The sequence below is a fragment of the Camelus ferus genome, chromosome 7 (genome assembly GCF_009834535.1).
Source record: "Camelus ferus isolate YT-003-E chromosome 7, BCGSAC_Cfer_1.0, whole genome shotgun sequence".
Taxonomy (NCBI): Eukaryota; Metazoa; Chordata; class Mammalia; order Artiodactyla; family Camelidae; genus Camelus; species Camelus ferus.
This window is the reverse complement of record NC_045702.1, coordinates 61,480,825-61,493,578: the sequence shown is the minus strand read 5'-3', so window position 1 is coordinate 61,493,578 and position 12,754 is coordinate 61,480,825. Positions and strand designations below refer to the sequence as shown.

At 36.4% G+C, this 12,754-nt stretch overlaps 1 protein-coding gene across 1 annotated transcript; it reads right to left on the bottom strand.

Annotated features, from left to right (window-relative positions):
• Positions 1-6,684: 6,684 nt before the first annotated feature.
• On the bottom strand, positions 6,685-11,307 carry TFPI2 (tissue factor pathway inhibitor 2). Its single transcript, XM_014565373.2, has 5 exons — positions 10,990-11,307; positions 10,524-10,709; positions 9,085-9,264; positions 7,689-7,859; positions 6,685-7,333 (listed from the first exon to the last, which is right to left on the bottom strand). The coding sequence occupies exons 1-5, from the start codon at positions 11,075-11,077 to the stop codon at positions 7,260-7,262; spliced, it is 699 nt and encodes a 232-aa protein (XP_014420859.1). The 5' UTR covers positions 11,078-11,307; the 3' UTR covers positions 6,685-7,259.
• Between the last annotated feature and the right edge of the window lie 1,447 nt (positions 11,308-12,754).

Genomic DNA, 12,754 nt, shown 5'->3' with positions numbered 1-12,754 from the left:
AAAATGTTCATCTGTCATTTTCTGACTTCCATCGTTTCTGTTGAAATACGTCATCAGTCTTTTTGATGCTTATTTGGAGATATTATCATCTCTTTTTTTTCTAGGTATATGAAGATTTTCAGTTGGTTTTTAGTTTTCAGAAGTTTGACTACAATGTGCCCACTTGTATTTTTCTTTGTATTTATTCTGTTTGGAGTATGTAGAACTTCTTGACCACATAGTTACATGTTTTTAATTAGGGAAGATTCTTAGCCAGTATTTTTTCCAATATTACTTCTTTTTATATTCCATATAATATTTCTGATAGTACATAAAACTTTTCTTATCACTTTGTTCAGAACACTAGTGTGTTTTATTGAGGAAATATCTCATGATCTATTGGGCTTTGGCATAAATATCATACTTCCTGCTCCCTTGTAATGATGTCACATAATCAGTTGAAGAGTTAAGAAAATGCTAAATGAACCCTGCTTAATAACATATCATGTAATAATGTGGCATCACAATCCATCTTGCCAAGGAAAAGCAAAATAACATCACTATTTCAACTAATTGGAAGATGTCTGTAAATTGTATAACTAACAAAGGATTCTTACCCAGAATAGATGAAAAAATGCAAATTAATAATAAAAAGACACAGAGTCAAATGGAAAAATGGAAAGGAATATAAATGGACAATTACAGAAGAGGAAATGAGAATGGCCAACAAAATATGAGAAAAATGATTTTTCAACCTCACTACTACTCAGAAAAATAAAAATTAAACAATAATGGAGTACAATTTCTCACTTATATGAATGGCAAAAATTAAAGAGTTTACAATGCCCAGTGTTGTCAAAAACTTGAAAAATAGAAATTCATATACATTGCTGCTTAGTGGTACTAATATTTTGGTGAGCAATTTGGCAAAATACAGTAAGTTGAAGATGAACATATCTTTAACGAGCAATTCCACTTCCAGGTCCATGTATGTGTACAATGAGATATGTATGTAAACATTTGTTATTGTTTATAAAAGCAAAAATTTGGGACTGTTTACCAATAAGAAAATGGATGAATATATTGTACTATATTCATGTATTGGAATAACATGCAGTAGTCAAAATAAATGAAACACATCTACATGAAGCAATGTAGATTTATAGAATATACCTAACATAGTAGTAGCAATACATAATAGCAATAGATACAGAGTGACATATTGCTATGAGTGAATATATGTATAATACAAGCATTAAAATATGCACAGAAAGGTATACACTCCAACATTGAGAGAGCAACTTCTTGGGCATATGAGGGAGAAATAGGATGACAGAGAAACATTTAAGTCTTAAGCTCTATTTGCAACATTTTATTTCTTAAAATAGAAAAAGCCCCTGAAACAAATCTGGCAAACTTGTATCATGTATTTTAAATGGAGTCAGTTACATGGTTTTCTGTAATTTTCTGTTTGAAACAATTCATGATTAAAAATTAAATTATAAAATATTAGTTATTTTTTATGTTAAAAACTATAAGCTAAGTTTAAAGGCACAGAGTCAAATGGAAAAATGGAAAGGATTATAAATGGGATATAAATTTTCTCTCTTTAATGAGAGAAAATTTTAAAGTTCAACATTAGTAATAATCCTGGAAATACCAATTAAAATAATGAGTAGATACCACTTTAGTATAAAGAAGTGATTTGTTTTTCTGTTTATTTTAAACCCAGCTGTTGGGTATTTGCATACATTCATTAGATTCTTAGATGGGGATAAGTTGATATAATCTTGTAATGCAGTTTGTCAGTATACACTAAGGTGAGTAAAAATGAGTAAATGAGTAAAAATGCTCGTATCTCTTAACTAAGTTATTCCTACTTCAGGGAGACAAATGTTATTAATCACTTGGTGGTGAAACACGATTATTTTTATCTTTATATTTTTCTTTTCTTTTATGTAGAATGAAGTGAGTATAATAATATACTTTAAAATAAAAAATCCCTATTAATTTTACTTGAAAAATCTGAACATCCTAACAATAAAACTCCTAGGAAAATAATTTCGTACTCTACTAGTGCAACGTGGAGATGTATTAGTTATAGGTAGGCCCACAAGACAAATGGTTAAACCTGCTTAAGGTGGGTCAAGGAATGCTGTGCCAACAAGAAGATTCAGCTTGCCGTGGAGTTAGTAAAGAGGGAAGGATATTATTATAAAGGCAAAAAAACCTATGCTAAGGCATGAAATAGTGTTCCTCAGTGTGTGATGCAGGTATACGTCCTCATCATCTGGAGCCAGTGTTTTTAATGTGCATCTTTGAGTGCCAACTCAAACTCAGACTAAATCAAAACTCCTGTTCATGGGGTTTAAGAGTCTGTCTGCATTATGCCTGGCTGCCCAGATGGTTCTCATGCCCAAAATTTGATAACCATATTATAGAAAAATAAAGAAGTACAAAATGCTTTGGAAACTGAACATAATTTAGTGCAACTGAATTGTAGGTTACAGATGACAGTGGAACGTGGGGAGAAGAGTCTGTAGCAGAATGTCATGGTCCACTTGTAAGGAGTCTTAAATGGCAACACACTAGAGGCTTGGACATTAACAGAAGATTCAGTTGGAAGTCATTAAAGAATTTTAAGCAGAAGAGTAACCTGATAAGATTTTTTTTTTTTTTTCAGAAAGATTATCCTGGCATCATCGTAGATGTTTGGATGTGGAGCAGTCATAGACAGGAAGGAAACTTGGGAGAATGTTTTAATTTTCCTGGAATAAGATAAGCTGGATTAGAATAAGCTTGAATAAATGAACTTGGTGACCAATTGAATATGGGGGTGAAGGGAGAAAAAGTGATTGTAGATGATTCTGATTCCCACATTTGCTTATCTCCATCTCTAAATTTATAACAGAATATGTAGACAGTGAATATTTTAAAGCTGCAAGTCTGTACTTTTCTACTTTTTCTTATTTTTATTTCAAGACCTAAACATTTTTTAGAAACATGAAAATTGTAAAGACAAGCTTCTACAACCACTGTTACAATACAGGGAAGGACATGCAATACAATAAAGGACATTCAGTCCCTTATTGGATAATATCTTTACCTAAATGTCTGCAAGACTGTTGGCAGTGATAGCATGTAAACTTGGAGGTCCTATGATCCAGGCAATCTGGAAGGCTCCATTGCAGTTTCTATAGTTGAACATGTGACAGTATGTGTGCATGAGTGATAGTCCGGAGTAATTCTTTTTTCAATAAAAGACTGAGTTATTAAAAGCCAGCTCATTCCTTTTTTCGTGTCACAGAATGAGACATTCCTTTTAATCAGGCTGTCTGGTGAAACCACAGTAGTGACTTGTCTTCAAGCTGATTGTGGCAAGAAGGAATTTCCCTTTGACTACAGAATGTCCTACACAGCTTTATTTATTTCTTCATTAAAATAAAATGGCAGAGGTATGGGGGTATTAGAACAGTTGTATCACGAAGTCTACCTACTACCCATGCTGAACAGAAAGCTGCAGCTGTAGGTTAAGTCAGGTCCATGATCCTCAATGGGTTTTGGCTCCAGGGTGGGTTAAAGGCAAAAAAAATCAAATCAAGCTTCCCTGTAGTGCTTGGAACCCTCAGATCTCTCCAAAGGCCCTGTATCACTCACTTGACAATCTCAGAACACACACAAGATCCTTCTGCTAGAATCATTCTCAGAAACCGCCAAAAACTGTCATAAATGCAGGCCTTACTCAGCCAAAAACCTTTTAATGACATGCTTTTTGTTGTTACATCTCATGATCTATAAAAGCACTACCTCTTCCTCCTTCTCCTCCTTTTAAAAATTTCCTTGGTTTATTGGAGAAACTAAGATACTTGTCCCATAGAGTGTCCAACATTATGGATTTGGCTGATTAACTTTCCCCAGTGTCTTCCAACTTGCTCCTTTTTCCCTAATAGTGCCTTACAATCTGGCAAAATGATGGCTGGTAAGATCTAGAGACTTGACTAACTTCGGGTTCAGTTTTCTTCTTTCTTTCTGTAAGATTACTTCATCGGAAGGGGTGTAAGTTTCTTCTTGCATCATATAAAGAGGTGAATAATGTCTATTGGCACAGGTAGTGATGTTAGAATCATTCATAGGTTCAGAGACATTAGCTTCATTTCTCCATAATACTGTTCCCCATCAGTTTTTCATGCCATGGTTTCAGCATCCACAGGTGGTCGTTATCTAGATGCATACTTTCATATCTTCGTATCTTCTAACATTTTAGTGCATGTATTAGGTGGTTTTTGTCTATGACTTCCTCTCATACACTAGTTTTTAAGAATAACTTTTTAAGAGGATAAGTGCTTTATTCTTTCTCTTAATTCATCAGTTTTCAAACCAATGAGACAGTACCCTAGCAACCTCCAAGAGTCACCAAGGAGGTGTATGTGTATGTGTAATTATTAACTCATGTTATATGCATATTTATGTATATATATGGTGGTCATTACTTGTTTTGATGCTCATATTGCCTCATTTTCAGGTCAGTGGAAGTCCCCTAATGTTACTCTCCTGTTTTTGTGACATGATTCATTAGTCTTTAATAGTTTCCTTGCTTTCTGGAATAAGATGGCCCAGTTTCATCTTACGTATTTCCTGTCCCAGACCTGGACTCAGTGATTTCTCTTTAGAGTTCTGGTCCCTTTTAGTGTAGTACTTAGTACTTAGAGACCACAACCTGGATGGTAGGTATACTTACTGCTTCTGGATTGTCATTGCTTCAAGGACTTTTCAATGAAAGAGTAGAAAATACATTTTTAAATAGATACATAGTTTAATATAGTATTCTATAAATGATAGGTTGAAAAAAACAATATTACTAGTAAGACTACTAAGTGCATTTTCAGATATCTTCAGAATTTGTCTTAGATTGTATCCCCCCAAAGATACAGTCAAAATACTTGTTTTGAAAGTCACTGAAAATAATTGTATATCCTTTTTGTAGTTATGCCACTAATTGATATTCATTTGGATTCTGCTAATTTTGGTTTGTTTCCAACTGTAGAAGGAATGCTTTTCATTCTTTTTGATTTAATTTTGGTTTTTAATTATATAAAATATTTACATGGTCTCAGATAAAAATAAGGTACTTTCACATAAATTTCACCTTCATACTTGTCCAATCTTCAGTTTCCTCCCTCCTTGTATAGGTAACCATTTTTTAAAATTATTTCTTTTTTTTATTGAAGTATAGTTGATTTACAATGTTGTATTAGTTTCCAGTGTACAACAAAGTTATTCATATATATATATATATATATATATATATATATATATATATAGACACACACACACACACGTAAGCATATATATATTCTTTGTCAGATTCTTTTCCATTATAGTTTATTACAAGATATTGAATGTAGTTCCCTGTGCTATACAGTAGGACCTTGTTGTTTATTTTATATATAGTAGTTTGTATCTGCTAATCCCAAATTTTCTCTCTCCCCTGTATTTCCCCTTTGGTAACCATAAATTTGTTTTCTATGTCTTTGAGTATCTTTCTGTTTTGTAAATAAGTTCATTTGTATCATTTTTTTTTTTTTAGATTCCACATATAAGTTATATCATACGATATTTGCCTTTCTCTGTTTGACTTGCTTCACTAAGTATGGTCATCTCTAGGTCCATCCATGTTGCTGCAAATGGTATTATTTCGTTCTTTTTTATAGCTGAGTAACATTCCATTGTATATATATTCCACATCTTCTTTATCTCATCATCTGTCCATGGACACTTAGGTTGCTTCCATGTCTTGGCTGTTGTAAATAGTGCTGCTATGAGCATTGGGATGCATGTATTTTTTCGAATTAGAGTTTTTGTCTTTTCCAGCTATATGCCCAGGAGTGGGATTGCTGGATCATATAGTAACTCTGTTTTTAGTTTTTTAAGGAACCTCCATACTATTCTTCATAGTAGCTGCACCAATTTACATTCCCACCAACAGAGTAGGATGGTTCGCTTTTCCCCATACCCTCTCCAGCATTTATTATTTGTAGACTTTTTGATGATGGCCATTCTGACCGGTGTGAAAGGATTAGGTAACCATTTTTAGTATCTGTGTATCTTCTGAGATTCGTGTGTGTGTATATCCATATTGTTCTAGACTATTTTTTTAATGTATTCTAAGGTCAGATGATAACCATATATAGATATTTTGCTCACATTTCATCTATAATTTCTTCAACCAACCCCCTATTGCTGAGTACCTGGTTTGTTTCCAGTTTTCAGTTATTCCAAATAATACATCAATCATGGCATATACCATTTTGCTTTGTTTTGTCTTTTTGTCATAATACCTTTGGGATAGATTTTTAAAGGAGGGATTGCTCAAGCAAAGGGCAAATGCATTTATAATTTTGCCAGATCAAGGGCATACTTTTAAACATTAATCTTTCCAAGAAACTTTAGGAATTAAAAAAAATATTTTTATTACAGAGAAAGCAAAAAAAAACTGTTTACCTGGAATGTTCATATTTATCAGGAATATTTTATTAGTGGAATTTAAACTATTAAATGTATGCATTGTCTCTGGTATAATATAAACACCTTGAACAGTACAAAAATTTCAACAACTGAAACATGAGAAGGGATGGATAGATAGATGAGGAGAGAGAGAATTTTTACCCCTGAGGAGAACATTTCTCATTGTAATAACTTTACTAGTTTTTTAATTCAGCCAAAAGAGTTATTTTATTTTATTTTATTATCTTTTAAATGACACAATAGAAATGGAGGTAAGTTGGCAGTGTCTACATAATAACACTTGTAATATGTTTTTGAAGTGTTGATAAATCTGAAAGTTTGTGTCCTTGTGCCTAAAATATAATCTAACTTTTAAATATAAAATAAAATGTATTTGCTGATCCTTTTATGATCCTGGGTGTTAAAAGAACATTATTATGCTGTCTTATGTTTTTCAGTTACTCTCATCTTCTGAATCAGGAAGAGCAACCCCAAGAACTGGGTGAGTCATATTGGCTTTTGTATCTTATGCACAGGAAGAATTTAACCTCATAAAAAAAAAATAGTTGAACAGTAAATTTAAAATGATAGATTCACATTTGAATAGCAGCTAGTTATGTATAAAGAAATACACCCAAAAAAAATGTAACATACAAGAACTGGTGAATAAATCACTGACAATTCGTTTACTTGAGTTACCATGTTATCCTTCAGATATATTGTCCTTCAGATAGATAGAAAGGCATTCACAAGATGACATACAGAAAAAAAAATGGTTAAAACTGCTTCTTCTTGATTTTCAGTCTTCTGGCAAAGAGAAGCTTTGGAATCTTCTTTTTCTTCTTCAAGGCTAAGGTCAACAAAATAAAAATAAACATTATATGTCCCCAGTCTGTAGGCTCACTGTAAATCACCATTGCCAACATGCTTACTAACTCACCTCATCTTATTTTTAATGATTATAAAGTCAGTTTTACTATCTACCCAGTCAATAACATTCTACCTTTAAAAAACAAGGATACAGCTACTGTCTATTGTAGTCAGCTAGTATAAGCATTTTGACAAAACTGATCAGTCCTAAAGTGCTGTTTATGTAGTCTAGAAATGGCAATATGCTATCAGTAAAATGGATACATAAAAATATAATTTTGCTCATGAATTATTTATAGTTAGTTTAAAAATGGAATAAGATTAAAATTCACTACCTTTTACACAAACACGTTTGCAGTCCTTCATGTTAACAAAGTTGTTGTCATTCCCTCCACAGCCAGTATAGGTGAAGGCCTCACAGGCTTTGTATCTTGGGTTAAAATAATAGCGAGTCACATTAGCAGAGCATAGTCCCTCATCTTTTGGACTGTAGCAAAATGATGGACCTTAATGAAAAAGAAAGAAAATTAGAAATGCAGTAATGCCAGAATTAATAAACTGATGGTTTCTGAAGTAACCAAAGAAAATCTAATCCCATAGAAGCTTCATTCTGAATCCAAAATATTATACGAAGCTACTTAAAAACTGTGCCTAAAATTTCAAAAAAGCTTATATGTTTTGTTAATTCTAAATTTTTACAAAGTGGACAGAATTTCTTCTGAAGCTATATATCCTTGTATCATTTGAGTGTGTAAAGAAGTGAAACAAAAACCAGATAGGGTCAGGTAAAAATGGGCTATGTTTCAAGGGAAATATATGACATGCTTTGGTAAACTTTCTTGTGTTAGTTGTTCTACTTTAAATGTTTTTATCAGTTCTCCTTCCATTATAAATCAAGAATACATGTTTCTAATTCCCAGGTAACCACTGGAACACTTATATTTACATAAACTATTTAAAAGAATGCCAGCAACAACCATCTCCTGATTAATTCAAGATTTTACACATATTGAACACAGCATAGCTATGGAGTGTTATCTCAGTCTCTGCCAAAGCAAGTTTTCCCCGTTTGTGGAACTTACTTACCTACTTGTGTGTATCTCTGCTATGTCTAGGGAAAATGCCTGTATTGTCTTTCTCTACAGATATTACATACTGCCCAAGTAACCCCTCATTTTAGGGACTGCATTGGGGGGAATGCAGGTAAGAAATGGGGAGGAGAGAAAAGAGGAATAGAGGTCAATTTGTGCTACAATTTGCAGTTACTAAAGACTACAGAAATCTAACCAAAAACTTTAGAAATTTTCAGGTTTCACCATCTTAAGTCTCTCTCTATATATATTGCACTACCTCATATATGCAACTGATTCCGTACGAACCTGAAGTTGTGTCATTCATTAATGAATACTGTCATTTTTCTGTGTAAAAGTGAAATAGATGAGAAATAGTTCTAAAGAAGCAATGCAGAAGAGGAAGCAAAAACTTGAATCATGACAAGCTGGCAAGCCCTGAGAACTGGCAAGTCATTAATTTTCCCAGCTTGCTTGCACTCTCGTATGTGAAAATGGGCTAACAATACTTCCTCATAGGGCAATAGTGTAAAGATTGGTCACATTATATGTGAAATCGCCAGAACGAAAACAATGTTAATTCCACGTCAAATTATTAATTTTTCTACCCTAAAGTCTTAATAAAGAAATGAAATTGAAACACCCTAAAAGTACTATTTACTTTTCTTTGGTGCACAGAAGCCCATACAAGTAGCTTCGTCTGGGAACCGGTTCTCATTGCTGTGACACCCGCCAGATACGAATTTTTCACATGCCATGGAACTTAGGTTGAAGAAATACTCTTCTTGAGGCTCCCCACACTGCCTCTTACTGACTTCCAACCGGCAAATTTTGGGAACTTCTGGAAAAGGAGGACATAAAACAATGTTAGTCAAAAATTAGCTGCCTTAGTATTACTTTCAAAACTGTACTGTACTTTCAGAAACAGCTGGTGGGGGGGAGGCATCATATTTAGATTCTAGGGTAGCAAATCCCCAAAAGACGGCCCATTAATCCAGCTACAGCGAGACTTTGTATCCCTGGGTCCAGAATTCGCAGCTTTAACCAACCCGCAGATAGAAAACATTCAGAAAAAAAAATTTCCAGAAGGTTCAAAAAATGGAAAACTTGAATTTGTCCTGTGCTGGCAACTACTTGCACAACAATTACGTTATATTAGGCATTAAAAGTAATCTAGAGATGATTTAAAGTGTCAGGGAGGATGTGCCTAGGTTATATGCAAATACTGTGGATTTGGGTATGGGGATGTGGAGTCGTGGGACCAGTCCCCAAGGACTCCAAAGGATAACTGTATTTAGCTGTTTTCTATTTGGTTTTGTTTGTCTTGTTTTGTTTGGTTTTTTTGACAGTCTCCAGACCCAGACCTGACTCAGCTATGATAAATTTTTCAGCTTCACTGGAAAGACTCTGTTCTCTCAGGGTGTTCTGATTGTTTCCACATAAGAAGTTAATCAGACTTATTCATAGAATATGTATTTTTCCCCGGGCTCCATTCCTTGAAAGGCAGAGCCCCTTGTTCTATCACAGGCCTTAACGGAGAGAATAAACATCATTAAAATTAAACAGGAAACAGCATCGTGAATCTTCACTATATCCCTATACTAACCCGAGATCTGTTCGGGTATCAAGTGACAAAAGTAAGGTTTAGTTAGCTAAATCACACTTTAATAGCAATCCACTAAAGTATTTCAGATTGATAGGCAGTGAACGTGAGAAAATGGTGTTCTCAAGGAGGCATAAAAACCACAAGTTTAGACCTAATGATAAATACTGACAAGCACTTAACGTTGCACCTAATGCATTATATACACCCTGGCACTGTTACGCCTTGCTTTCCTTACGGTGAAATCTTTCCCTGAGTCTGAACGCTCACTCATCTGTGATAAATGCCAGTTAGGAGAGAGATGTCTTAGTCGTTGTAAACTTCGTGATCACTTTTGGGAAACTGAAAAGCAGAAAGCCTTACTTAATATTTGAGGAAATTCAGGCCAAAACTTACTGTAGAAAATGGGGTCTGGAAAACAAGCTAAGTTATTTTACTACTAGCCCTTCTGTGAAAGGAGCCCCGCAAGAGTTCTGAGTGTGCGTGCAAGCACTTACTCTCGATCCTCCAGCAGGCTTCATTGCAGTCCTCCCAAGTTTCGAAGTTGTTGGCGTTGCCCTCGCAGCCCCCATACATGAACTCGCGGCAGCTCTGTGTGTACCGGTCGTAGTAGTAACTGGGGATCCGGGCCCGGCAGGGCCCTTCGTCTAGGGGCAGGAGGCAGATCTCCGCGTTGTTTCCTACTGCAGAAGGAGAGCCAGGGAGTCAGAGATCAGCCACTTCTCCGTGGAGGGAGAGGCTTCCCGGGGAGTTCCGTCCCCGCAGCTTCCCAGCACAGAAGAATGGCCTCTGTCTGCAGAGACAGAAAGTGCAAACTTGGGCGCGAGTGCCCTGTCTCGCAGCAGCGCACGCACGCCAGGGATCTAGGAAAACCCCGGCGCAGAGAGTGGATACAGGGGGGCCCCTTGGTCCGCCTACATCCTTGCCTCCTGGTCGGGAGGGAGCCCTTGGGCGGGAAGATACCTGGTGGCGCCTGAGAAGCATCTCCCAGCGGAGTCCCCACCAGGAGCAGCGGCAGAAGCAACAGCCAGAGGGGGCGAGCAGAGTTCATGGTGTCTGGGTTCCAGCAGCCTGTGGGTCGAGGTATCCTTAGAGTGCGCCGGCGAGAGGAGGGTGCACAGAGTCCAACCTCAAGGCAATCTGGGTTGTGGCGTGGTGAATGCCAGCTGTTTTAAGTAGGGTGAGCGTCCTTCTGACCCGGGACAGGGCGGAGCGAGCCTGTGCGCAGGCTGGAGGGGAGGCTGATTCATGCCCCGCGAGTTCTGATCTTGCTGCCTCCCGCGCGCTGGAAAGTGTGTGCGGGGGAGAGGAATTCCCCAGCAAGCTGAACCTGCCTCTCAAAACTTTCTCCGGTGGCGGTGGCCGCGTAGGGATGACCACATGGGGCATTGTGTCAGTGATGGGAAGTACACAAGCTAGAGTGAAATGACCTGGGTGTGATTGCACAGGATTCCAACTTGCAGCATCACTGTGAAGCCCGAATCCACCTATAGAAGCACAAAGTCCAAGTCTTTGAAGGGTGGGAAGTGTGAAATTCATAGGGCCAAGGGGAGCTGAGCTCATTGCTTTAGACCTTTTAGTTAGATTAGAAATTTAAGTATATGTGTATTTATTTACATTTATACATATATACACATACTCATATTTCAATTGAGGTCTAATTTACATTTAAGAAAAGGCTCATAATATAAATGTATACTTGGATCAATTTTGATAACTATATATACCCTTGCAATCACCACTCCCAGTCAATAATTAGAACATTTCTATCACCCCAAAACATTCTCTCATATCCTTTTCCAGTTAATCCTTCCATCCCCAGGCCAGGGACAACCACTCTTCTTTGATCCTGATAGATTGGTTTTGCCTATTCTTCAATCTCATGCAAATGGAATCATGAAATATGTACTGTTTTGTATTTCTTTCACTCCACTACTGTTTTTGAGACACACCTATGCTGTCGTATAATTTGTTCCTTTTAAATATTGATTAGTCTCCCAATGTATGAATATACAACAAATGTCCTATTACTGGACGTTTGTGTTATTTCTAGTTTGCAGCTACTATGAAAAAAGCTGCTTTGTGTGTGCATACAACTTTGTATTACTTTTGGGTGAAATATTTTAAAATATTAGAAAGTGCCAAACCGTTTTCCAAAATGATTATACCATTTTACACCTCCGTCAGCCACATGTTGAGTTGCAATTATGTTTTTGGAGCTGAAACATGAAAGTCCAAAAAGAGACAACCTTGTGGGGGGTCCTGAAGCTTTGACCGGATCAGCCCCTTCCCATACATTTCTTAGTGTCTGGGCAAGTATTACAGTTTATAGCTCCTCTGACATACTAGCCTGAGCCTAACTTTTTATTTATACAAAACAAATTTTCTACATTGAAATTTTACATGAAATAGTAAAGATTTTTTCTTTCCCCTCCCTCACTGAACAGCATGGAAAGTACTGTTGGAAACAAAGGCAGCTCACTGTTTAACCCCTTAGAGAGGTGTTGCCAGACCGTGTGTCCGATGGTCTTGATAAGATCATTCCTTTTATTCCCTCTGCTCTTTGAGTTGTCAGAGTTTTCAGTGTTTAGGGCCCAGGAGGTGAGGCTGGTCAAAGGGGGCGTTGGGTGTGGGCTGAGCTCTAGCAGTGCCTTTGGGGGGACTTTTTTTTTTTTTTAGTTCTTCATTCCTAGTGACTACCCATAAGCCCTAATTAAAATTAGGATTT

Bases quoted from the DNA above. Each gene is read 5' to 3' on its own strand.
- TFPI2 (XM_014565373.2), bottom strand. From the start codon at position 11,077: ATGAACTCTGCTCGCCCCCTCTGGCTGTTGCTTCTGCCGCTGCTCCTG. The intron at 10,710-10,989 runs GTATCTTCCCGC...CTCCTTCTGCAG, and splicing joins TGCTTCTCAGGCGCCACCAG to TAGGAAACAACGCGGAGATC. The intron at 9,265-10,523 runs GTAAGTGCTTGC...CTCCTTTTCCAG, and splicing joins AGCCTGCTGGAGGATCGAGA to AAGTTCCCAAAATTTGCCGG.